The following is a 27,720-nucleotide window of genomic DNA, read 5'->3' as shown; positions in this document are numbered from 1 at the left end:
TTGGCCAAGAGAAAGACGATGTGAGGCAACTCAACGAACGGCCTTTGTCGCCGCTATTTCTCTGATGTCGGGTTGGTGTGTCTGGGCCTAAGAAAGAGAGTGGAATATGTTGCCTGCCTATAAAAACAAACGGTTGTCAATTCATGATACTTAATATACAATGATGTTAACAATATTTAAATAAATAGATAATTCTACACGATAAATAGAACGCTTCAAATAGACCTTGTTATCGGCCGATAACTAACTATTGAACTTTTGTTCAGTTTGTTCTCTACATTTTTTTAACCTGATTTATGATATTTTTCTTTGTAGGTTTGTCTCGAGTGAACTCTGATATATTTATAAACAATCAGGTTTCCTTGTTGGACTGCCGTCAGCAGCACATGAGCACAGCGGAGCATGAACGTTTACAGTCGTGACATTAACAACATTTATTCAGACATCAATAAGAGCAGCAAGACGGAGACAAATAAAATCACAATCGGTTGCAGAAAAACCTTCAGCAACCTTTGAATATTTTCATCATTTAAAACATAATGCTCTGCTTCAGTGAAGACTTCACTGATAAAAACTCTGTCGTTAAATTAACTGGATTATGATTATTAGAGTTTCTGAAGACAGGAACCAGCTGAGTCCAGTTTACTGCAGAGACCATCAGATCCAGGTCTTTAGGAGGATCTGGATCAGAAGGACAGGTTGATGAGTGGAGCGTTGTTCTCCTTCTTGTCTTCTGGACTCCACCTGATGAGCGGAGAGCTCAGGTCGATCAGCTGCTGAAACAAATAAAAACAGGTTTTATATAAAGATCCCCTCCACATGTTTTAAGACATCATTTGTGTCTGGTATGTTTTGTTTTTTTCACACAAAAAAAATACATCTACTCCCTAATTACACAAGATGTCACCTACTTCACTGAAAAGTCCATTCTCAGTTTTAAAGGGACAGGTCACCCCAAAATCATAAACACATATTTTTCCTCTTACCTGTAGTGCTATTCATCAATCTAGATTGTTTTGGTGTGAATTGTTAAGTGTTGGAGATATCGGCTGTAGAGATGTGTGCCTTTTCTCCAATATAATAGAACTAACTGCTACGCGGCTTGTGGTGTTCCACAATTTGCGGGGTAACCCCCTCCCCCAAATGCAGTGATATTTTCAACAACCTACCGTCTGTGTTTGTGGATATAAATATGTAAAGTGAGGTGTCCGTTACCTGAGTTGTGGTGCAGGTCTTGCTGCTGGTCCGGATCAGTACGGGGGTGTTGGTCAAGTCGATGAGCAGTTTCTCTTGAGGCTGCAGAGTCGGAGCTGGAAGATCCAACAGGAGAAACTGAAGAGAGAACAGACAGAGAGCCAAACATTTTACATATCAAACTGAACTGAAGGTTCATCAGATGCTCCAAGAAAACCAAAAAGACGAGAACAAAGCGCACTCTGTATGTCAGTCATGATTTATGAACAAAGTTTATGCAACTGGCCCCTGGGCATGTGATAAAAAGTGATGTCACACAAACTTACAACTGGTGTGTGTGTGTGTGTGTGTGTGACCTCTGACCTCCTGCGTCTTGCTGTTGCTCTCCTCTATAGTTTCCAGTTCGATCAGGTTCCTGCTGGGCTCCGATTCGCCCTGACTCGGTGCTCCAGGATCTGTGCTCTCTGATTGGTCAGGTTGTGGAGGGCTGGTGGGCGGGGCAGCAGGGGGCTCCTCCTCCTCCTCCAGACAGAAGGGCTGGATTTCAGTGACGTCAACAGACTCCGCCTCCTGTGAGTCTGTGGGGGCGGGGCTAACACAGAAACAACAACACAGCGATAAATGATCGAGTGAGACCTCGTGGTGATCTGCTTCGGTAAGACGGACTAGCTTTCCTATTGGTCGACAGTGATTTAAAACATTTCACCTGCAGCCTCTCTCTCTCCTGGCCGAGGCGGGGTCAGATTGAGAAGTGGGTGGCGGTCTGGTGGGCGTGGCGATAGGGATGCCGGACAACATTGTGCGCCTCACTGGGGTGGGGAGGGCAGAAGGACGCCGCGTCTTCGCCTGCAGCGACATGCAGCTGCCAGCAGAGGGCGTCAGAGGAACAGCAGAGGGCTTCTGAGGAAGACTACAGGAGAGGAAGGCGTTTATTGATGACATCACTAATCTGTTAGAAAGGTAGGGAGAATTTATCCCCAACAAACTTAACTTCAGACACAGCACAGAGCAACAGGACAGATGGTGCAGGTGTTAAAGGGAAAATTTGTCGATTTTCAACCTTATCTCGGATATTCTACAATGTTCTCTGTAACAAATCCAGCATTGTCAGTAAATCTGAGGTATTTTCAGACACATGAATGATGTGAATGTAAAGTTTACAGTGACGGTGGTGTGTAGTGGTGGAGTGTGATGTCATCTACCTGTCCAGACTGCTCACTGACGACAGCCTCTTTGGCTTCAACATCTTTGAGACGTCTGGAGCTGGAACACAAAGACAGAGTGAGAGAAAGACACGTGTCCTTATTTACCACAGAACCACAGTGAGCTATATATCAAACAGACCAGCATCAAGTCTAACTTAGCAGCTCTGTTCTTTAGCATGCTAAATTGAAGATGTTACATTTGGGGCCCCTGACAATAATATGCAGGAATATCCTCCAGAGGCCCTGTTCAGACCTGGTATTAACATGTGTCCTGAATGATCGGATCACAAATGGACAGTTTTAAGTACGTCTGTTCACACCTGGTATTATAAATTATAATGCGTCTCCACATGCGTCTCTCCAGTGACCACTTGTGATCCAATCTCACTTTCCCGCTCTATATGCAAATAAACACACGGCTAATACAGCAGACGTTGTGACGTAATATCACATGAACATCAGCAGTAATATCCTACATGTTCGTGAATTCGGGTACATTTGATCAACATCAAAATAGAAGGTTATTGTACCGGCGGTCCCCGGGGACCTTCATTTCATCAGCAGTGCCGCCTTTGCCAGAAAACAGCGGCATACAGAGCTTCAGAGAGCCGGGGATGAGAGCGAGCAAGTGGGCGGGTGTCAGCAGTGGAACAAAAACACCGACACATCTCCGACAGTATGATAATAATGAACTTCCTGTGCCTAGTCTGTAGATATGTAGGCTATAACCAAGATATATTTTACAGCTGTACCGACAGAACACAGTAGAGCACAGAAGCAGTTTCCATGCTGCGAGGCAGACAAGTGCTCGTGTCTGCTCCAGGATGAAACGATGTGTGATGACTGAATTAACTGACAGCTCTTACCGTCTCCTTGGCAGACTCCTCTGACTCCTCCGCTGGGTGTCGGTAGGACCAGGGCCTCTGGTTTGGATTTGTTCATAAATCCGCTCCGGGCCGAGGCGGAGGCGGGGATGGAGGCAATCCTCTCTGAAACCCTCTTGGCGGGCGTCATCTGGAGGGGTGTGGACTCAGCTCTCTTAAGCGGTGTGGACCTCGCGGCTTTGACACGTTCCACCTCGGACAGCTTCCTTGCCTGGGTGGACAGCGAGCGGCGGCCAGCGGTGGTGGACGCTGGCTCTGCCGCGGTGTAGACGGTGGAGCGGCGCAGTCTGCTGTGATTGGCCGGTCTGCTGATGCTGCTGGGGGTGGGGCCGATGGAGCTGCTCAGACTCTGGTTCAGAGAGTTCAGTTTACCTGAGGGGAGACAACAACACCTGTACTGCTGCACGTTCTGATTGGATGAGAGCAGGGGGAAGCAGGGCAGTTAGCCGGTAAGGTTAGCTTAAGTTAGCATTTAGCTGGTGGATGTTTAGTCAGTTACCAGCTACTTCTGTTCACTGCGTACTAAGTACGACGCATCTCGGACCTCTTAATTAACACCTAAGACCTCAGGAAAACCTCACAATATAAAGTCTCAAAATTTAAGCTCATTAGCCGGGTTTCCACCAAAAGTTCTCTGGACTTTTAGTCCGGGAACTACTTTCCAAGGAACCAAAAGGTTCCTTCAGCCAACTTATGTCTGCGTTTCCACCACGGTCTAAAGACCTGCGAAGATTAGGCAAATTACTCTGCTGACGTATTGAAAAGCAACCAGGGCTGCTGTTGGTCGCAGCAGTAAACACACTCTGCAACCTGCAGCTCCGTGTGTGTTTTGGTCACGTCAGGTCTAAAATTATCAGATCTGGAATTGATTTAACTGCAGGTAACGGATCACTTTATGTTTATGCCTTGCGATATGTCAGTGCGGGACGGGCTTAGAGTTGCAAACTCAAACTGTAATGGTCAGGGGATAAAAAAAAAGTGTCACGTTTGAAATTTCTTTTACTAACATGTATTTTTGTTACAGAACATATAGAGGACAGCATATAGGATGGATACTTGTTAGTTGCTAATGTGTGGTTGATGTAGGACTCCGTTTTGGAAGTCCCAAACTCGGGATGCTGTCACAGAGTAACTTTAGCAGGGTACACAGACAGATGGTAAATGGACTTGCATTTATATAGCACTTTTCTAGTCTTCCGACCACTCGAAGCGCTTTACACTAGATGTCAGTATTCACCCATTCACACACACATTCATACACTGATGGCAGAGGCTACTAAGGTGCCAACTTTGTCGATCAGGATCTAATCTAAATACTCTTTCACACACCGATGGCTATGCCTTCGGGAGCAATTTGGGGTTAAGTGTCTTGCTGAAGGACACATCGACATGTGACCCGGAGCAGCCGGGGATCGAACCACCGACCTTCCGATTGGTGGACAACCTGCTCTACCCTCTGAGCCACAGCCGCCCACAGATGCTAAGTGTTTAGGTATAAGTTAGCGTACCTTTAGCGGGGGACTGAGAGTAGCTGGAGTTGAAGCTGGACACTGAGGATGAGGATGAGGATGTGTTCCTCCTCTCCATCACCCTCCTCCCTGAAGGGTGGAGCTTTCACACCTGACAGATTCCTCACAGCACCCTGATGGACACAAAGATGATCAGATTTTTCCACATTGTGTCAGGATGTTTAGAATAATATACAGTGTTTCCCACATAAACTTTATGTGGGCGGGCCGCCCAGGTATATTAACAGCCCAGACACATTTACCTTTTTTTTAATCCGTCCAAGAGAACGACGCCATTCACAATCAATTAATGTGACAATCTCCCCTCGCTCTAGTATCTACCCCTCCCATACAAATATAATCTAGTTCTGTGGGAAACACCAATATACATAATCAATATCATCAATTTCATTTAATATGTTTGGCTGCAGTGACTGACTCTGTCCAACAGGTGGAGCTGTTTGACCAGATTTCAGAATCAGGTTAAATGGCCAACTATATGCAAGACTACTTTTCTCATAGACTTCTATACAATCAGACTTCTTTTTGCCCCCAGAGGAGTTGCCCCCTGCTGGCTGTTAGAAAGAATGCAAGTTTAAGACACTTCTGCATTGGCTTCATTTCTCAGACCCAAAGGTAGCTCACTGGTCCATGCCCAAAAGGTGCTCAGTTTATTTGTCTCTACATAGTGTGAGCAGGCATTTTCTCTCTCACAAGAGACGACCAAGGTCCAAGAAAACTGTAAGTCACCTCAGTGATGTACTTTTACAATTCTTCAGTCCAAGGCCCAACACCACTGTTATCCATCAGGAGTGATTTTCACTGGTGAGTGAAATTTAATAGTGTTAAAATCAGCTTACTGCAGATTCAAGTGTACGGCGCTAAACTCAGTCATTAAGATACCGTCTTAAATTAAAAGACTCATATACTTTTTGAGAAAGTTTAAGTTTGGACACCTAGTCCATGAGCCAGGGGGTTGGTCGTGCCACTTTGGAGGGACCAAGTCTCATAGTGATATTTTTAAAGGTCTATGTACCTAGTGTTGGAAAATGCCTGATAGCATTGCAGCAATGGTAGCTTTCTATGTGCTATCACTCCTTTTTTCATCCCTCCATCATTAAAGTGTTCCCATCTTTTTTCGACCATTTTCCACATACGTAGATCCAGTATAAAAGAGGGTAACCAACACACAATATCATGAAGTCATATGTCGTTGTAAAGCTTAGACTATAATCTATCCCTCAGTCACATTGTCATCACACTGAGGTCAAGAGAATTTGACCTTTGACCTCTAATGCTGCAATGGGGCAAATTCTGAATGCCACTCCAAATGCCCTTATAACTAACTTCATATATATCGGATATGCCCATGGATAGTTCCAGCATAAAGAGCACAAAAACGGCGTTAAAATGATATATTACATGAATAACAAAAATAACATTTATCAGAATAAACGTAACTTTGTGCAGTTTGTATCTGATGGAATGTTCAGAACTTTGCATTGGATTCTGTTATTGGGGCCGTTTGTAAATGGCTTTCTTAGCAGCAGAAACACAAAATCTCAAAAAACTGTACTAAGAAATTAAGTTAGTTTTCCCACTCTTACCTCATTGTCAATATAAACATGTTACAACTGATGAGGCCCCGATTCAGTAGCAATGGGTTATATTCCAGGTGATATGTGAAAATGATGTTCACTTTGTCATAAAGGCATGAAACTTGGTACACTTGAACAGTTTGGAGCCTTGAAAAATTGAGAAAACATGAAGCAGTACCATATAGGCTGCTCTACATGCTAGAAACCTTTCTGCGTGCTGGTGCCCCACCACATGCAGCCGTGTCCTTTTTATTTTTTTCACCCCCGTCCATCATCGTGCTCTACAACGGAAATGATTTCTTCTGGAATGCTTTTTGGAGCCTTTGACAGAGCCAAGAAGGTCTCTGTTGCCATATCATAGGCATTGCAGGTATCCCATATGTAGATGCTGTTTCACAGCCAGTGAAGGTATGGAACAGAGAAAGGGCCTTGGATTTTTCATGACCCAGAGACTTGGCAATTGTTAGGCGTGGCTAATTTAGTGAACCCAAGTGCAGAACACAGAGACTGAGGCAGGTAATAGATGCAAAGAAATTATTTATTTACAATACTTAATTTCTTATGGCGAGAACTGGGTAGAGCAAGGCAGGTGAGTTTGCTGGCAGAGGTGGGGGAAGCTGTGTCCCAAGATCCAGAGCTGTGTGCTGAGTCCCGAGATCCAGAGCTGTGTGCTGAGTCCAGAGATCCAGAGCTGTATGCTGAGTCCAGAGAGGTATGCTAGGCAGGAGTGGAATGGAGGCAGGAATTGGGCCGAGTGCTGCTGTCGGCAGAGGAAAAAACAGGTATGAGATAATCATACAAAAACAGACAAAAGATTTTCAGATAAGAGGCTTGAACTAGACTGACTGTGGGAACAGAGTCTACGATCTGGCAGCGTGGTGAAGTTGAAGACAAGTATTTGTAGTAGAGTAGATTGATGACCATTTGCAGCTGCAGCAAAACCCCTGCACACCTGAGTCCACTCCTGCAATCAAGCACAGCACACACACACACACACACAGAGAGAGAGAGAGGGCTTGCTGGCTAGGATGAGGCAGAGGGCCTGACAGCAATCTCATGAGCAGTAGGGGAGTACCAATTCATCTACTACATCGATGTATCGATTTATCTTCCTACAATTCAACTATCGATAGGTACTTGCAAGTTGTCCTTCACGGGAGACGTACTGTATATCGATTTAAAATTGATTTGCATGGTAATAATCTATTGTATCGATACTAAGAATTTGCACCTTGTATTTAAGCACGACAAACGTCATATGGATGTATATTTTAGCAGTCTTAATAGTAAAGAAATGTTAAACATTTATCTGGTTCACGCTCCCTGTGAATAACGCTGGCCAGTTCATTTGGACATGTGTGTATAAGATATACTTTAAAATGTATAGTATATAGACTTGTATATAATCAGACTTCTTTTAGCCCCCAGAGGAAATATTTTAATTTATTTTATATTTTCGATTGGCAGCCCTACTTTTATTCAAATTTCTTCTGGCTTCAATGCAAATCGCATGATTGTCCATGCCAGTTTTTCCTAGCCAAACTTTTGCGTAAATTTGGAGCATTATTTAGCCTCCTTCTTGACACGCTAGTATGACATGGTTGGTACCAATAGATTCTTTAGATTTTCTAGTTTCATATGATACCAGTATCTTTACTCTAGTTTTAAAACTGAGCCCGCTACAAACTCCGAAATATCAATTGCATCAAAGAAATTAGTGGCCTTAAAATGAATTTGCATTACCGCATTATTATTATTCCGTTTAATTTAACAGCCCTAAAAAATACCAATACTGTATTCTTTAATTTGGATGTTGGAGACAATTCTAAAGGACAGCTTTTCATGCTTCTGCTAAATGGAAAAGCCAAAATACAATGAAACATTTACCCGCTGTGTTCTCTTTGGTATGGAGAGGCATTGACAACACATTTGTTTAAAATTCTGTTTATTAAATGTAAAATGAAAAAATAGAGCAAAGGAAGAAGAAATTTCAGTGCAGCAAGATATTCATCTATATATATAAATGAGACAACTACATCTGTCTACATCTGAGAGTATTTTGCAGGGACTACTTTATGCTTCAAAGACGACACACTCTCTTGCATTTCAAAATAAAGCAAAGGGAACAAATAAGTAATCACTTTTTAGGTTGTTTTGTGACCGTTCACACCCTGTTAGACCTCTTTCAGAAGAAGGCCATAAGGACGGATGGCCCTTTGGACCATCTTCTGCTCTTCTTCCTTTGACGTTCCTTCATCGATGCGAACCAGCCAGTACTTCCCGTCTCTGTGTTTCTCCCGGTACGTGGGGTTGATACGATTCTGCAGAATCACACTGTACGTCTTGCCGTTCGCCGGGCAGGTGTATGTTTTGGCGTAAGGGATCGCCACACGCAAGTATGGAGTAGAATAAATCCCCCTGCCATAAAGCTCACGAGGGCCAGGCTGTTAAAAGAAGTAAGAATTAGAATCGTTAATGTTAGTCGTACATTGTCTTTAACTCTTCTCTGGATAAAAACTTTTTTGTGATGGTTTGCAAACATTTTCTTTAAAACCATATCTATTGAGTAGAGTTACTCTAAACAAAGACAGGAGGTCATTCTATCCCACCTGTTTGCACCACAAAAATACCACATAAGCGGGCAAAGCGAATTTCAATGTCAAGGGAAATACCAAACTACATAGGGCCTCATGTGTCATACCATAATTATGTGTAACCATAGACTGCATATCAGAAGGGGACACAGTCACAAATTGGTTTGTGGACTACAGTTTTGAAGCCTTTAGTTTATGGCAAGCCGTTTTAACATTTAATATTTAGACAGGATATTCATTAGAGATATCTGCAACATAATTTTGTCTAATCAAAACTCCAATTCAAGATAGCTGTAATTCTATTTTGACTAGGCAAAACTCTAGTTTTAGATATCCGTCATTACATTTTTACTAGTACGATTTAAACTACTTTTGCCATTCATGTGTATGGAGGTTGTTATTGCAGATATGCATAATTCAGTTGCGGAAATCTTGCGGAGGTTAATCGTTGTGCAGTCGATCATATGTGGGTGTAATGTCCACAATTTTGCAATGAAAATAAACCAAAAACACCAAAATAAAACTGACCCTTGATATCCGTAATTCACATTGCGGATATCCGCAGCGGAATTCTGACTGGACATAATTCCAGTTCCAGATATCTTTGATTCCCCTCAATTGAAGATATCTACATTGTTCTTTTTAGATATATAAAATTAAATTTTGACTAGTCAGAATGACGTTGTAGATATCTTGAACTGGAATTGTGACTATAAAAATTATGTTGTAGATATCTCACACTGGAGTTACAGATAGTCAAATTGTAATTAGTGATATATTGAATTAGAGTTTTGACTAGGCGAAATGATGTTGCAGATATCTGTAATTACGTCAGAAGGGGGCGGGATGAATCTGTTAATATCTTTCCATATATATTTTCCAACTTGCATGAGCAACGTTATGCACAACAATCCTGACTTCATAATGACGCGTGAGATATCTGTAACTGTTATCTAGGATAGTCAGAACTGAATTACAGATATCTCTAACTGTCGTTTTCACTACTCAGAATGACGTTATAGATATTTGTAATAAAAATTCTGATTAGTCACAAGGTAATTACCACTAGTCTAAATGCAATTGTAAATATCTCTGAACACTGAACAAGACATTTTTAGGTGACCAAAAAGGTTATAATTAACTTTCATGACCTGAAAACACACTAAGAAAGGGTTAAAGTTCTAAGACGAAAACACAGACAACGCCGTGGTAGTGACCTGTTAATCACAAGGTAGCCACACCCTAAAGCATCCTCTGCTTTATGGTCTATTTGACTCTAAATGGCACCATAATTTACTAAATGAACATCTTGCTGTATTGAAGAAGACTTGAAACTAGCAATTGAGGCCATAAACTCATGTTTACAATGTTTACTGAGGTAATAAATCAAGTGAGAAGTAGGCTCATTTTCTCCTAGACTTCTATGCAATCAGACTTCTTTTTGCAACCAGAGGAGTCGCCCCCTGCTGGCTGTTAGAAAGAATGCAGGTTAAAGGCGTTCCGCATTGGCTTCACTTTTCAGTGCCGGAGGTTGCCCACTGGGTGTAACAGTGTATGCAGTTGTGAAGGTGTTGCATTCTACTGCATATAACATTTACCACTGGTAATAACTGATATATAATAAAACCATCAAACCTTGAAGTATTCTTCGATGATGCCGCCAGCACCTTTCTTTGACGTCCCATGGTAGGACACAGGCCACTCCCCTGGCACTGACTCTGTGCTACGGTATCGGGTTCCCAGCCAGGTATTGTCTTCATAATCATCCAGGACCTGAGACAAAATATTTACATCAGAACATCACAAGTTTCTGTTAGTCTCTCTTTTATTGTCATTTTAATGAGGAAGCAGTGAGGTTAATCGTTACGAAGGTGTGCAGTCAACCATATGTGGGTGTAATGTCCACAATATTTGCAATGAAAATAAACAAAATGTAAACTGACCCTTGATATCCTCAACAATAGGTGAAAGCAGGAGAAATGGGTTAGAGCAAAATGTGTTATGCACAACTTTAAAGTTGCACTAACCAACATTTCAAATAAATGTCTCAAATGACTTCATGTGAAAGGGGTCGCCCCTCAGCTCTATGGAGCAATTTATTGTCTTTCAGCTCATTAGTCAAGTTTCTATTCAAATTTAGCACAATTTATTGGAAAAATAAATTCTGAAAATCAGCAAAAGAAAAAGCAAATTAATGTGCATTTCCATTCACTACTGTTATGTGAATATTAGGAGTTGTTGTATAGAGAGATAAACAGTTGGTGGAGCGTATTCTTCAGTTGGATGCAGTTAAAACACTGCACAAGAAGAAGGTGAAACGAGCTCCAGTCGAACCTCAAATACTGGAAAACCCGATAGAAATATGACATTTATGTTTGTGCATGTATTAATTTAAGGTCTCCTTATCGCTCCACACAGATCTGAAGTTTTTATCTGCCGCCAGCATGAGTCAATATCGCATGCTTCATGTAGGTCATGAAATTCTGAGATTTAAAAGTCAAATAAAACAAAAGCATATTTACCCTGAGGGCAAAACGCTGCCAACCATATGGGCGTTCGTACACCTCTCCACCTCTGTGGTAAGTCTCGACAGCAGTCAGATTGGTGAAGTCGTAGTCGAATCTTTGGTCAAAGAATTCATCCTCATTAATGAAGCACGGTGGATTTCGTGTTCCAGATTCCTCCTGGTAGGTAATACCACCTAACTGATCCTGGCCTTGCAGGGCACATTGGAGGCGGCAGAAGTTGGATCTTGACACCTGGCTGTAATGTACAGTAAGATTGTTCACAACACATTCTGCAAATAAAAAAATTTATTTACATGCTCTCTGATGACTGTTGTAGATTAAAATGTTTTAAGCCGCAGTGTGTACCATTTTCAGAAATATCTTCTTAGCATATGAGGAAACTAAAAAAAACATTTCCAATAATTACCTGGTTTCATCTGCACCCAAGACTGCATGGATGAAATTCTTGCTGAACAGCTGCGGCTGCTGTGTTGCTCCTGCAGATCTGCAGCTTACATCAGATTGAACAGTCACATCGGCATTGCAGACTGTGCTCAAAGCACCGAGTAAGACGGCTCTATCAATCATTTTTACAATTAGTTATAATATTAAAAAAGTAATAAACTGTCTTCGTTGAAAGGACTTTGGTTTCTTAAGTCCTGTTTTCTTGCTGGGTGCAATGTGGAAATGCAGTAAACTGACTGATGAACTAAAGTTCATATTTATAAGGAAACGACTCGGTGCCAGGAAGGAACCGATACTATCTGTTTTTATTGCAGATGGTACCGGTTCCTTCCTGGCACCTTCCTGTTACATCTGCAGCTATGATTCCAGAATATTTCAGGGAGGGAGCACACCTTGATTATTAGCTATTTTCTGCTTCATACTGTTTCCTCATATCATCTTCCACTGAACTTTAGAAGTCATATGTACATAAAATGAGTACTGTGGATTTTGTCTCCCATCATTCACCTTGAAATCACTATAGAAAGGGATCTCTTCACAGCCAGTATGGAGTGGAGGAATTATTACAGTGACTTTCGATGTACATTTGGGCATGTGTGTATAAGATATACTTTAAAATGTGTGCAACAGCAGCAGTTACTATGAAATCTTGAACTGCTGCTTTGGGTGTGATGAATCACGTGTGATACCTGTCAGGTTGATTTTTCTTTAGTTTCACACAGTTGCTGGCATCCAAGTCAACTGATCGCTGTGGATGTGCATCATTTAAGAGTAGATTGTGTTTCCTTTTATAGCAAAGAAGGGCAACATGGTACAGTGGCAAAAATCCTTTTGGGTTATACTTCATCTTAGACGCTGGATAAATGGATTTTGAACAACTTGCGTCAGATCACATAACCCAAAATTCAGCTTTAAAACTGAGCCCACTGCAACCTTCAAAAGATTGATGGCGTTAATGCGTTAAAAGGAATTTGCATTAATGCGTTATTATCGCGTTGACAGTCCTAAAAGAAAGGTTTAAAGAACAAGACTTAAGTAAGGGATAATGTACAGCGAGCCGGTCATTGTTGTGAAAGAATCCCCGACAGGCCGATGCTGCACGCCGACGCATAGCGGAGGGGTCTCTCATCGCCCTGAAGGGCTTATTACACGGCTACTTACTGAAGAAATCATTAATTTGACACAAAAACGGTCCGCCAGAGTACTTTTAGAACTTAAAAGTCTTGAAAGTGTGTGTTGTAATGTTTGAATAGGGAAGTGGTGGGACTGGTGGAAAAAAGCAGACGCAGATGGTTGATAAAATGGGAAGTACCTTTATCAAAACTTAACAGATCTGCTAAGTATCAGCAAAGCATCGGTTCATGACCTAAGGCCCTGTCTAGACCTGGTGTCACAGTCTATATATATATACTATATATATATATATATATATATATATATATATATAAATATATATATCTTAATTTATAAATACATATATAAATATATATATATAAATAAATATATATTTGACTAATGTCAAATTTATAGTAATTTACTCGCAACAATTATCCAGTAGTTCATGCAGAGATAACAGAGATTTGATGAAACATCATTCTAGACCAGTGGTCAGCAACCTGACAACCTGACAACCTGAATTAATAAAAATGGAAATGAATAACTGTTTTTTGTTTACATTTTCAATTTCATTTATCATTGTTGTAGGTCTATGGTACGTCGGTACGACGGAGTATTAGGGCCACATTGAGGAAAAAAAAAAAATCTGAGATTTCGAGAATAAAGTCATAATATTACCAGAATAAGGTCACAAGTTTATGAGAAAAAAAGTTGTAATATTATGAGAATAAAGTCAATATTATAAAGTAGTAATTTTACGTTTTATTTTCTTTTTTTCTCGTAAAGTTATGACTTTATTTTCTTAATATTACGACTTTATTCTCATAATATTACGCCTTTTTTCTCGTAAAGTTATGACTTTTTTCTCGTAATATGACTTTATTTCTTGTAAATTTACGACTTTATTCTCATTTTATGGCTTTTTTCTCGTAATATTATGACTTTATTCTGGAAATCTCTGTTTTCTTCCCTCAATGTGGCTCTAATACGCCGTAGTACATTTGCATTTGAGCCCTCACTGCATTAGACTTAAATACTATATACTTCAAGATTCAAGATTCAAGATATTTATTGTCACGCTGGTTGTACAGGTACAAACGTGTGAAATACTTTTTGCTGGGAAGCTCCATTAAAATAATAAATTATATTACATTTACATTACAATTATAAAAGGAAATACTATATACGAGGGCATATTAAGAACATATACAGGCATATTAAGAACATATGTATTAAGAATATATACAGTATATACAGTATGAGATATATTTTTGTGTAAGAATGTGTCGAATGAATTATTGATTTAAAAGTCTGATGGACTGGGGGAAAAAACTGTTCCTCAGTCTGCTGGTGAGAGTCCTGGGGGTCCTGTATCTTCTACCAGAGGGCAGGAGGGAGAACAGGCGGATGTGGGGGTTTGTCATGTCCTTAATGACCCTCAGGGACTTCCTGAGGCACCGCTGGGTGTAAAGCTCCTGCAGGCTGGGCAGCTCGCACCCGGTGATGTGTTGGGCCGAGCGCACCACCCTTTCCAGCGCCTTACGGCCCACGGTGGTGGAGTTGCCGTACCAGGCGGTGAAGCAGCCTGTCAGGAGGCTCTCTATGGTGCCCCGGTAGAAGTCCCTGAGAATTTGTGGTTTCAGTCTGAAAGTCTTGAGTCGCCTCAGAGCGTACAGTCTCTGCTGGGTCTTCCTGACTACAGCGGTGGTGTGGGTGGCCCATGTCAAGTCCTTATGGACGTTGACACCCAGGTATTTAAAGGTGTCCACCCTCTCCACCGCTGTGCCGTTGATGGTGACTGGGGGGTGAGTGCAACCCCCACTCCTGTAATCCACGATGACCTCCTTGGTCTTTGAGATGTTCAGGGAGAGATGGTTGTTCCGACACCACTGTTCCAGGGTGGTCACCTCCGCCCTGTAAGCCGTCTCGTCGTCATGGGAGATCAACCCCACAACTGCTGTGTCGTCCGCAAACTTCACGATGGTGTTTGAAGCTCTTGTAGCCACACAGTCGAGGACTTAGTGTACTTAGAATCTAAGCTATGTTACCTTCATCACAATGCTCACGTGTTTTGCGGCTCCAGACAGAATTTATTTTTGTTTTTTTGCCTAAAATGGCTCTTTTGATAGTAAAGGTTGCTGACCCCTGTTCTAGACTAAAGCTAGAGCTAACGTTCCCACCCTAGCCTTATCTATTAAACCTCCTTATAGTGTTTTCAGCTGAAACCCAAAGTATATGGGTATTTAATAGAGTTGGTAGGAGCTGTTAACCTTTCAATTAGCCTGTGATACACTTATGCCAATCACTAGCATACCAACAGATAGCTCTAGCTATGTGTATGCTGGTAATTAGTACCCCTAGTTAGCTCTGTAAACTCAAATTCACAAATGTTTAATAGGAATTTATACCATATTTTGTCTCTATAACAGACCCATTATAGCACTCTTACATAACCACAATCATAACAATAGTAGAATAGCAATAGCTAGCGAGTCCTAGTCCGGCTAAATGTTAAAGTAAGGTAGACAAAGCCCAGCAGTTGATGTGGTTGCTTTTTATGTTATGTAACGTTAACTGTAGCATGAAAGCACGGTGGAATTAGCAAGCTAGCTACCTGCTAAATGAGTACAGTTTAACAGCTTAATGGTTCATCCACAGTACACTCTGGTCAAAGTGTAGGAAAGCACATTGATATCACCAGATAACGCTGTTTCATCAGATTTTGTAATGTTCCGATGGCTTACTTTCACAGAAAAGAGAAAAGGCGTGTGCTGTGCTGACATGTGTTTTGGGAAATGTATAGTTACGTTTTGAGAAACGTTTTTGTTTCCCGTTTTCTGAAATGTCGGCCACTGTAGAAACCTCTGCGACAACACATGATCGAAAATGTAAAAATAAAGACCGAAAGTAGCTGAATCTGGGTTATCACCAGCCACCCCTGCCAGGAAAACTCATCTACTCATTCTTTCCTCAACACACACACTTTTGCTTTTGCTTTTACACTGTACCCAATGCATGTTTTGCCCTGTAGTGTAATCATGTCCTGTCACCCAAAGTATTAAGTTCTGTCTTGTTTCACTGACTAATAATAATAAACTAGAATGGCACTCGTCTCGGAGAGCGCATACCTCTGCCAAGGTGCGTGACTTTAAAACAGATCACAGGTCACAGATGGCGGTACCGTGAGGTGGTCGGCTTATTAACACGGTGTGTTTCCGTGTAACGTATCGGTGGATACCTCTCTCATTCAGCAGCCTTGTTGTGTCTGTATAACGTTACACTACGTTGTCTCTCATCCTGTCATCTACCGCTTTTTTCTTTCTCTCTGGTGTAAATATGTCACAGCACATGTTGTGTGAACACATATGTCTTTTATTCCCAGAACATTTATAATACAAAATCAGAAATGCACTTCTATGATTGATTCTGAACGTCGGGGTGTTTATCAATCTGCGTATGAAATATGTTTTTCATCTGTGCCGACAAGTCCTTATTAAAATTTGTGATCAAATATTCTTTTAAGCTTTTTATTTATTTAATTGAATCCCCACAGCTCTAAGTAAATGTTACGCCACACATCCACACACATATCTTTTCATGGCACATCGTATTCTTAAAAAGATTCCTGAATCCAGGTCATGATCTGAATCGCCACCAAAATCTAATGGATTGTTCATTGTGCTACACTCCACCCCTCCAAAATATTTTATTAAAATCCATCACAAACTTTTGGAGTAATCCTCCTAACAGAGGGACAGACAGACAGACGCACAAACAAACAAACCAACACCGGTGAAAACATAACCTCCTTCCAAGGTCCTTAGCCTTGGTGGAGGTAATAAAAATGCAAATTTACAAATCCAAGATCAAATTTGTCATTTCTCACCACAGCATGACTACATTACCCTTCAGTACCCTTTCAAACATACAGTTTATCTTTATGCATTTTTCATGTATCAGATCCGTTACATTGGCTGCTATGCGTTAAGGTGTGGCCTTTAAGGCCCTGACACACCAAGCCGACGGTCGGCCGTTGGACAGTCTGGGGCCGTTGGTGAGCGCCTGACGGCCTAGTTTTCTCGGTGTGTCCTGCACCGTTGGCTCTAGTCTGCCCGAGTCTGAGGTGTTTCGGCCGATTCAGCATGTTGATTATATTGATTGGCTGTTCAGCTTAATTGAATCAGTGCACGAGAAGAGAAACGGAAGTGAAGAAATAAATCCAACTACTAAAGTCGAGAGGAAAAACACAGAAGGCTCTTCTCATTTTTCATTTTCATCTCATCATTCCAATACAGATATTTTCACAACGACATGGCCATCTGGAATGAAGCTGAGTGAGAGTGGTGTGAAAATGATCGGCAAACGCCGCTTTGTTTCATGTATGTATCATAATAACGGCTTGTATATCCGCCGTCCTCGGTCTTCCGGTATCCCTTTTTGAATGATGAATACAGACTACCGCCGCCTGCTGGTGTGGAGAGTTATTTCATCTCACGCAGGCGCAGAACGTGCGTGCTAACGGGACGTCGGCTGTAGTCTTTGTGGTGTGTTCGAGTGCAACTTTTTGGCCAAGACAAAGGTGGCGTGAGGCAACTCAACGGTCGGCCGTCGTCGCCGCTTGTTCTTTGATGTCGGGTTGGTGTGTCTGAGCCTAAGAAAGAGTGGAATATGTTGCCTACCTATAAAAACAAACAGTTGTCAATTCATGATACTCATTCATGATACTTAATATACAATGATGTTAACAATAGTTAAATAAATAGATAATGCTACACGATAAATAGAACGCTTCAAATAGACCTTGTTATCGGCCGATAACTATTGAACTTTTGTTCAGTTTGTTCTCTACATTTTTTTAACCCGATTTATGATTTTTTTTCTTTTTAGTTTTGTCTCGTGTGAACTCTGATATATTTATGAACAATCAGGTTTCCTTGTTGGACTGCCGTCAGCAGCACATGAGCACAGCGGAGCATGAACGTTTACAGTCGTGATATTAACAACATTTATTCAGACATCAATAAGAGCAGCAAGAGACGGAGACAAATAAAATCACAATCGGTTGCAGAAAAACCTTCAGCAACCTTTGAATATTTTCATCATTTAAAACATAATGCTCTGCTTCAGTGAAGACTTCACTGATAAAAACTGTCGTTAAATTAACTGGATTATGATTATTAGAGTTTCTGAAGACAGGAACCAGCTGAGTCCAGTTTACTGCAGAGACCATCAGATCCAGGTCTTTAGGAGGATCTGGATCAGAAGGACAGGTTGATGAGTGGAGCGTTGTTCTCCTTCTTGTCTTCTGGACTCCACCTGATGAGCGGAGAGCTCAGGTCGATCAGCTGCTGAAACAAATAAAAACAGGTTTTATATAAAGATCCCCTCCACATGTTTTAAGACATCATTTGTGTCTGGTATGTTTTGTTTTTTTCACACAAAAAAAATACATCTACTCCCTAATTACACAAGATGTCACCTACTTCACTGAAAAGTCCATTCTCAGTTTAAAAGGGACAGGTCACCCCAAAATCATAAACACATATTTTTCCTCTTACCTGTAGTGCTATTCATCAATCTAGATTGTTTTGGTGTGAATTGTTGAGTGTTGGAGATATCGGCTGTAGAGATGTGTGCCTTTTCTCCAATATAATAGAACTAACTGCTACGCGGCTTGTGGTGTTCCACAATTTGCGGGGTAACCCCCTCCCCCAAATGCAGTGATATTTTCAACAACCTACCGTCTGTGTTTGTGGATATAAATATGTAAAGTGAGGTGTCCGTTACCTGAGTTGTGGTGCAGGTCTTGCTGCTGGTCCGGATCAGTACGGGGGTGTTGGTCAAGTCGATGAGCAGTTTCTCTTGAGGCTGCAGAGTCGGAGCTGGAAGATCCAACAGGAGAAACTGAAGAGAGAACAGACAGAGAGCCAAACATTTTACATATCAAACTGAACTGAAGGTTCATCAGTTGCTCCAAGAAAACCAAAAAGACGAGAACAAAGCGCACTCTGTATGTCAGTCATGATTTATGAACAAAGTTTATGCAACTGGCCCCTGGGCATGTGATAAAAAGTGATGTCACACAAACTTACAACTGGTGTGTGTGTGTGTGTGTGTGTGACCTCTGACCTCCTGCGTCTTGCTGTTGCTCTCCTCTATAGTTTCCAGTTCGATCAGGTTCCTGCTGGGCTCCGATTCGCCCTGACTCGGTGCTCCAGGATCTGTGCTCTCTGATTGGTCAGGTTGTGGAGGGCTGGTGGGCGGGGCAGCAGGGGGCTCCTCCTCCTCCTCCAGACAGAAGGGCTGGATTTCAGTGACGTCAACAGACTCCGCCTCCTGTGAGTCTGTGGGGGCGGGGCTAACACAGAAACAACAACACAGCGATAAATGATCGAGTGAGACCTCGTGGTGATCTGCTTCGGTAAGACGGACTAGCTTTCCTATTGGTCGACAGTGATTTAAAACATTTCACCTGCAGCCTCTCTCTCTCCTGGCCGAGGCGGGGTCAGATTGAGAAGTGGGTGGCGGTCTGGTGGGCGTGGCGATAGGGATGCCGGACAACATTGTGCGCCTCACTGGGGTGGGGAGGGCGGAAGGACGCAGCGTCTTCGCCTGCAGCGACATGCAGCTGCCAGCAGAGGGCGTCAGAGGAACAGCAGAGGGCTTCTGAGGAAGACTACAGGAGAGGAAGGCGTTTATTGATGACATCACTAATCTGTTAGAAAGGTAGGGAGAATTTATCCCCAACAAACTTAACTTCAGACACAGCACAGAGCAACAGGACAGATGGTGCAGGTGTTAAAGGGAAAATTTGTCGATTTTCAACCTTATCTCGGATATTCTACAATGTTCTCTGTAACAAATCCAGCATTGTCAGTAAATCTGAGGTATTTTCAGACACATGAATGATGTGAATGTAAAGTTTACAGTGACGGTGGTGTGTAGTGGTGGAGTGTGATGTCATCTACCTGTCCAGACTGCTCACTGACGACAGCCTCTTTGGCTTCAACATCTTTGAGACGTCTGGAGCTGGAACACAAAGACAGAGTGAGAGAAAGACACGTGTCCTTATTTACCACAGAACCACAGTGAGCTATATATCAAACAGACCAGCATCAAGTCTAACTTAGCAGCTCTGTTCTTTAGCATGCTAAATTGAAGATGTTACATTTGGGGCCCCTGACAATAATATGCAGGAATATCCTCCGGAGGCCCTGTTCAGACCTGGTATTAACATGTGTCCTGAATGATCGGATCACAAGTGGACAGTTTTAAGTACGTCTGTTCACACCTGGTATTATAAATTATAATGCGTCTCCACATGCGCCTCTCCAGTGACCACTTGTGATTCAATCTCACTTTCCCGCTCTATATGCAAATAAACACGTAATAAACACACGGCTAATACAGCAAACGTTGTGACGTAATATCACATGAACATCAGCAGTAATATCCTACATGTTCGTGAATTCGGGTACATTTGATCAACATCAAAATAGAAGGTTATTGTACCGGCGGTCCCCGGGGACCTTCATTTCATCGACAGTGCCGCCTTTGCCAGAAAACAGCGGCATACAGAGCTTCAGAGAGCCGGGGATGAGAGCGAGCAAGAGGGCGGGTGTCAGCTCCGTGCAAAGCAGCGGAACAAAAACACTGACACATCTCCGACAGTATGATAATAATGAACTTCCTGTGCCTAGTCTGTAGATATGTAGCCTATAACTAAGATATATTTTACAGTTGTACCGACAGAACGCAGTAGAGCACAGAAGCCGTTTCCATGCTACGAGGCAGACAAGTGCTCGTGTCTGCTCCAGGATGAAACGATGTGTGATGACTGAATTAACTGACAGCTCTTACCGTCTCCTTGGCAGACTCCTCTGACTCCTCCGCTGGGTGTCGGTAGGACCAGGGCCTCGGGTTTGGATTTGTTCATAAATCCGCTGCGGGCCGAGGCGGAGGCGGGGATGGAGGCAATCCTCTCTGAAACCCTCTTGGCGGGCGTCATCTGGAGGGGCGTGGACTCAGCTCTCTTAAGCGGTGTGGACCTCGCGGCTTTGACACGCTCCACCTCGGACAGCTTCCTTGCCTGGGTGGACAGCGAGCGGCGGCCAGCGGTGGTGGACGCTGGCTCTGCCGCGGTGTAGACGGTGGAGCGGCGCAGTCTGCTGTGATTGGCCGGTCTGCTGATGCTGCTGGGGGTGGGGCCGATGGAGCTGCTCAGACTCTGGTTCAGAGAGTTCAGTTTACCTGAGGGGAGACAACAACACCTGTACTGCTGCACGTTCTGATTGGATGAGAGCAGGGGGAAGCAGGCCAGTTAGCCGGTAAGGTTAGCTTAAGTTAGCATTTAGCTGGTGGATGTTTAGCCAGTTACCAGCTACTTCTGTTCACTGCGTACTAAGTATGACGCGTCTCGGACCTCTTAATTAACACCTAAGACCTCAGGAAAACCTCACAATATAAAGTCTCAAAATTTAAGCTCATTAGCCGGGTTTCCACCAAAAGTTCTCTGGACTTTTAGTCCGGGAACTACTTTCCAAGGAACCAAAAGGTTCCTTCAGCCAACTTATGTCTGCGTTTCCACTACGGTCTAAAGACCTGTGAAGATTACGCAAATTACTCTGCTGACGTATTAAAAAGCAACCAGGGCTGCTGTTGGTCGCAGCAGTAAACACACTCTGCAACCTGCAGCTCCGTGTGTGTTTTGGTCACGTCAGGTCTAAAATGATCAGATCTGGAATTGATTTAACTGCAGGTAACGGATCACTTTATGTTTATGCCTTGCGATATGTCAGTGCGGGACGGGCTTAGAGTTGCAAACTCAAACTGTAATGGATTGGGTCAGGGGATAAAAAAAAAGTGTCACGTTTGAAATTTCTTTTACTAACATGTTGTATTTTTGTTACAGAACATATAGAGGACAGCATATAGGATGGATACTTGTTAGTTGCTAATGTGTGGTTGATGTAGGACTCCGTTTTGGAAGTCCCAAACTCGGGATGCTGTCCATTAACATTTTGTTAGCTGTTAGAGTAACTTGAGCAGACACAGACAGATGCTAGGTGTTTAGGTATAAGTTAGCGTACCTTTAGTGGGGGACTGAGAGTAGCTGGAGTTGAAGCTGGACACTGAGGATGAGGATGAGGATGTGTTCCTCCTCTCCATTACCCTCCTTCCCTGAAGGGGCGGAGCTTTCACACTTGACAGATTCCTCACAGCACCCTGATAGACACAAAGATGATCAGATTTTTCCACATTGTGTCAGGATGTATAGAATAATATACAGTGTTTCCCACACATAAACTTTATGTGGGCGGGCTGCCCAGGTATATTAACAGCCCAGACACATTTACCTTTTTTTTAATCCGCCCAAGAGAATGACGCCATTCACAATCAATTAACTAATGTGACAATCTCCCCTCGCTCTAGTATCTACCCTTACCATACAAATAATATCTAATTCTGTGGGAAACATCAATATACATAATCAATATCATCAATTTCATTTAATATGTTTGGCTGCAGTGACTGACTCTGTCCAACAGGTGGAGCTGTTTGACCAGATTTCAGAATCAGGTTTAATGGCCAACTATATGCAACTAAGTTGACTCCGTCCACCCCATGATAAATCAAACAGAATCAGTTTTGAACAAGTGTGCTACCTTGGTGGGCGGAGCCATTGTGCGTTTTCCCAGAATGCTGGAGTTGAGGGAGGAGTCGCTGATGTCGGACGCCACGCTCGCCGAATCAGAGAGCAGATCCTCACATGACCCCGCTCTGCTGGAGGGGCGAGAGGACGGGCCCTGCCTCCAACCCCCCACCACCTAAAACAGGACAAAAAGAGCCGACAGGTGACATGAATAGAAACATACAACTACCTCGCAGCCAAGAAATAGTACACATAATCCCCTGTAAAACAGAAAATTGTTGTTTTTACTCTTCAGTTTGGGTCCAGATTAAACAAACTAGATATAACGTGCTAATTAACTTTAGGAGGTGTTGGGAGGCGGATTTTGTGACCCTTTGACACAGGATGAGAGTGATATCCATCAACGTCATTTTAACCGTTGCAGGTGCTGCGTGGTAGTAACGTTACTACCGGTAAAACGTGTGTGGCACGTTCAGTACAGTCTTTTCTGTCAGCGCAAGTTCCCAGTGATTATCGTATAGTATTTTTGCTAGGAATGCACATCCCTACTGCCAACCTTGCGGATAAAGGACGACCAATGAGCTACAGCCGTCCCAAGAAAGAACAACAGCTCTGCATCCTGCAGTCTGCTCTCCAACAGATTTTTCAGGTGCACTGTCTTCTGATTTAGTGTAAAGGCGGAAACACAAGAAGAACCTTGTACTAAAGACTCAAAGGGTTCTGTGAAGGACCAGGTTACAGGTTGGTGAGTTCCTGCAGTGGAGAAAGCCTACAAGAGGTCTGCTGTTACAGGCCGACACGAAATCACCATCAAGACAGACTGAATAAAGTAAAACAAAAATAACTTCTCTCCTACTTTGCTCGGTGGTTGCATTCTGGGTTTCTCCACTCTGCTCTTGCTGGTTGAACAGACTGACGTTGTTGGGGCAGCCGGTTTGCTCGGCAGCATGACACCGAGCGTGGATTTTCTTCGCAGCCCCGTCCTGGGCTGAGACTTGACCCCGACCACGGGGCTGGAGGTGCTGTGTCTGGCAGTGGCGGCGGGGCGGGTGGACGAAGCTGCGCCAACGGCGGACTGCCGGGTGGATAAAGTTGTGTTGGCAGGGCGGGTGAATGAAGCTGTGCCAACGGCGGAGTGCCGGGTGGATGAAGCTGTGCCAACGGCGGAGTGCCGGGTGGATAAAGCTGTGTTGGCAGGGCGGGTGGATGAAGCTGTGTTCGAGCTACTTCCTCTCAGCAGGCGGCGCTGGACAGCGGGCGGCAGCTGCTTCATGGGACTGTCCTGCACACAGAAGGTCTGCCGTTTGATGGGGCTGAGTGCACTGGCGGTCTGATCGAGTGCACTGGCGGTCTGATCGAGCACACCCAATTTAGACTCGGCGTCCTGGACGAAGTCATCCCTGTCAGTTGTGGCGTCTGTGGTCATGTTGGTGGTCTTGGCGTTCTCGCCGTCTGGCTGGCTCAGTTCACCACCGCACTGCAGCTGGTCGGCTAGACTGTGGGCTTCCTGACACATAGCCTCCAACTGATCTCCACTCAGCGGACTCCAGTTCGGCCGCATGCCACCACCACTGCCGCCGACTTTCTCAAGCCGGGACGCCACGTAAACGGAGACACACTTCTCCGTATGGCTGACCGGACCCACGAACACCTCATCTTCATCACCTTTGGAGCTGCAGAGCAGGGACAGACATCACAGCTGAGAGGAACACAACCAACTCAAAGCAGTGATGGTTCAAAACATAGAGCTAAAACTCAAGACGGCTCCAAAACTAAGCTCAATTTTTTACAACTTTAACATTTAAATGTTCACATTTGAGTTTGTTTTTTATATTCTTGTTAAATCAAACAAAAAGATGACACCCGAACATATATGTACATACATATCTGTATATCTTCCTTGTTTATATATTTAGTTTTCCTTTTTATTTCTTGCTTTAGTGCTACTTTTATATACTTTGTTCTATTTGACTGCCGATGTTATTGTTTTATTTTATTCTAATTTTAAAAAATACTTGCATATCTGTTTATACATTTTCTGTGTGTGTAGTGTGGAGGAGGCTACAACTGCATTTCATTGTGCAATACACAATAGTAAATCCTGTTTTTACATTATTGCATGAGTAATAATAATAATCTAATGTTATAATAACTAAAAGTAGAACAGTCACAGGGGACTTTTTTTTTTAACTTTTAATACGTTTTGTATTTTCCTGATTACACTTACATGGGGGGACAATGAAGGACGGTCTGCAGGACAGTTAATAATGCACACAGTGCACTTTCATAGACTACGCTACTGGAGTTACCCTGCACTATACTCATTTTTAACAGTCTCTTCTGCACTATATTCACTTTTTTAATAGTCCTGTATCACAGCTGTTACAGTTTTCTTCATCTCCTTGTATATATCTCCTAACTTTTTTACTGCCTTTTTACTAACATGTTTTGCACTATGGACTGTGATGCAGGAAACTTGAATTTCCCTCAGGATCAATAAAGTTACCATCCATCCATCACACTTTTATTTCAGTTTCAATGCAGGACTTTTACTGGTAATGGAGTATTTTTTACAGTGTAGTATTAGTACTTTTAGTATAGACCACTTACACATCAAAAAAACTGACAATAACCTGATATTTTTAGGTGGAATTTCATTCATTCATTCATTCTCACTGTGCAATATCATTTTCCACTTGTGCAATTTTGTTAATAGTCTGTTTATTGTCAATACTGTATATACAGCTCCTATTTTTATACTTCCTTCTATTTAAATGGTTCATATTTTGTTACACTTTGTTTAGCTCTTTTTTTTACTGTGTTAGCTGATGCATCTTATTTTTTGCACCATCCCCTTTGCTGCTGTACACTGCAAATTTCCCCACTGCGGGACTAATAAAGGAATATCTTACCTTAAATAATAGTAGAGCAGTCACAGGGGACATGTTAAAAAAGTTAGTAGAGCAAAGTATGCCAAATGTATGCCAAATATGTACCAAAAAAATATGCCAGATATAAAAACACAAGGAGATGAAGAAAACTGTTAAAACTGAATATAGTGCAGGGTAACAGCTGTGATACAGGACTATTAAAAAAAGTTAATATAGTGCAGAAGAGACTGTTAAAAATGAGTATAGTGCAGGGTAACTCCAGTAGCTGTCTATGAAAGTGTACTGTGTGCATTATTATTTGTCCTGCAGACTGTCCTCCTTTGTCAGTTTGGTAGCAGTTTGATGGCAGTGTGGTATTAGTTTGATGGCAGTGTGGTATTAGTTTGGTAGCAGTTTGATAGCAGCAGTTTGATGGCAGTGTGGTAGCAGTTTGATGGCAGTGTGGTAGCAGTTTGATGGCAGTGTGGTATTAGTTTGATGGCAGTTTGATAGCAGCAGTTTGATGGCAGTGTGGTATTAGTTTGGTAGCAGTTTGATGGCAGTGTGGTATTAGTTTGATGGCAGTGTGGTAGCAGTTTGATGGCAGTGTGGTATTAGTTTGGTAGCAGTTTGATGGCAGTGTGGTATTAGTTTGATGGCAGTGTGGTATTAGTTTGGTAGCAGTTTGATGGCAGTGTGGTAGCAGTTTGATGGCAGTGTGGTATTAGTTTGATGGCAGTGTGGTATTAGTTTGGTAGCAGTTTGATGGCAGTGTGGTATTAGTGTGGTATTAGTTTGATGGCAGTGTGGTATTAGTTTGATGGCAGTGTGGTATTAGTTTGATGGCAGTGTGGTATTAGTTTGGTAGCAGTTTGATGGCAGTGTGGTATTAGTTTGATGGCAGTGTGGTATTAGTTTGGTAGCAGTTTGATGGCAGTGTGGTAGCAGTTTGATGGCAGTGTGGTATTAGTTTGATGGCAGTGTGGTATTAGTTTGGTAGCAGTTTGATGGCAGTGTGGTATTAGTTTGATGGCAGTGTGGTAGCAGTTTGATGGCAGTGTGGTATTAGTTTGATGGCAGTGTGGTATTAGTTTGGTAGCAGTTTGATGGCAGTGTGGTATTAGTTTGATGGCAGTGTGGTATTAGTTTGGTAGCAGTTTGATGGCAGTGTGGTACTTTTAGTATGTGTTTCCTACCTGGCAGGTGACAGAGTGACATCGAAGTCAAACTTCTCATCAGTCAGAAAGAACAGATCTGTTCAGAGACACAAACACGGATCATAAAGCAGTGAATAGAAGCACGTGAGCATGGTGTTAGTTAACTGTGATGTAAAGGCTGTTGGTGTAAACGTACCGCTGTAAGCTCGTCTGTCCATCCCGCTGTTGGTTCCTCTCTACTGGTTCAACAGATTGATCCGGATCAGACCTGCAGCGACACATTAAACTATAATGAGAAGACTGTGAACAAAACAGCAAAGAAGCGGGAACTAAAACACGAGCTTTATTCGTCATGTAAACGTTAACGTTAGCCTGCTAGCGTGTTTGTTAGCTAACTAACTAGTCAACTAGCTTTAAACTGAGACTTTAAACATGAAGTTTGGTTAACGGGACTCAGGTAGAGACGCAGTTTAATTACAGTAAACTAAATACTAACCTAAAGTTCCTCTGAAGACTCACAAATCTTCTTTTCTGCTCTGCATTCAAACAGCGACCAAAACACACAAACAATTCAAATCTGCTGCGCTGCTGCTGACGTCACTCTCACGCGCTCAGCCATTGGTTGGAAGCGTGTGACAAACTCTCGCGAGATTGTTAAAGTTAGATATTGAATAGTTAATGCGACGTCGGGAAGCAAGTCTCGTGAGAGTTCTTTATTTGCGGGCTCCCTTCTAGGTTTCCGTCCCCCCCCCCACCCACCCCTCCAAGGAATATATAAAATATTTTATAAGTTCTTTGTTTTTGTTTTTTTAAATACAATTTTTGTCATTTTTTGAGAAACCCAGTACAGTAATCTCTGAGCCAGTAGTAGTATCTTCTTTTTCCTTTTTTAAATTAAATTAAATGTATTTATTCATTATTATCATTATTATTTTTATTATTATTTTTTTCTTCTTCTATTTTTATGTAT

At 42.5% G+C, this 27,720-nt stretch overlaps 2 protein-coding genes across 2 annotated transcripts; both read right to left on the bottom strand.

The window, feature by feature from the left end:
* Positions 1-422: 422 nt before the first annotated feature.
* On the bottom strand, positions 423-27,383 carry gtse1 (G-2 and S-phase expressed 1). Its single transcript, XM_074634071.1, is given in 21 exon segments — positions 423-773; positions 1,216-1,332; positions 1,558-1,786; positions 1,901-2,104; positions 2,397-2,457; positions 3,266-3,655; positions 4,792-4,880; positions 4,882-4,925; positions 14,595-15,066; positions 18,340-18,419; positions 18,859-18,975; positions 19,201-19,429; positions 19,544-19,747; positions 20,040-20,100; positions 20,932-21,321; positions 22,161-22,296; positions 22,737-22,898; positions 23,580-24,396; positions 26,790-26,847; positions 26,947-27,018; positions 27,247-27,383. Coding segments are annotated over 20 exon segments (3,969 nt in total). The 5' UTR covers positions 26,969-27,018; positions 27,247-27,383; the 3' UTR covers positions 423-686.
* Positions 8,429-12,169, bottom strand: LOC141766644 (uncharacterized). The gene is made up of 4 exons (XM_074633630.1): positions 11,918-12,169; positions 11,506-11,746; positions 10,619-10,756; positions 8,429-8,833 (listed from the first exon to the last, which is right to left on the bottom strand). The coding sequence occupies exons 1-4, from the start codon at positions 12,076-12,078 to the stop codon at positions 8,564-8,566; spliced, it is 810 nt and encodes a 269-aa protein (XP_074489731.1). The 5' UTR covers positions 12,079-12,169; the 3' UTR covers positions 8,429-8,563.
* Positions 27,384-27,720: the final 337 nt, after the last annotated feature.

The sequence above is a fragment of the Sebastes fasciatus genome, chromosome 4 (assembly GCF_043250625.1).
Source record: "Sebastes fasciatus isolate fSebFas1 chromosome 4, fSebFas1.pri, whole genome shotgun sequence".
Classification (NCBI taxonomy): domain Eukaryota; kingdom Metazoa; phylum Chordata; class Actinopteri; order Perciformes; family Sebastidae; genus Sebastes; species Sebastes fasciatus.
The sequence above is the reverse complement of the archived record's forward strand: the minus strand, read 5'-3'. Positions and strand labels throughout refer to the sequence as shown.

Excerpts from the sequence above, each read along its gene's own strand:
- LOC141766644 (XM_074633630.1), bottom strand. The coding sequence starts at position 12,078 with ATGATTGATAGAGCCGTCTTACTCGGTGCTTTGAGCACAGTCTGCAAT. Across the intron at positions 11,747-11,917 it reads TTGGGTGCAGATGAAACCAG|CCAGGTGTCAAGATCCAACT; the intron begins GTAATTATTGGA and ends TGTACATTACAG. Across the intron at positions 8,834-10,618 it reads TCATCGAAGAATACTTCAAG|CCTGGCCCTCGTGAGCTTTA; the intron begins GTTTGATGGTTT and ends TTCTTTTAACAG.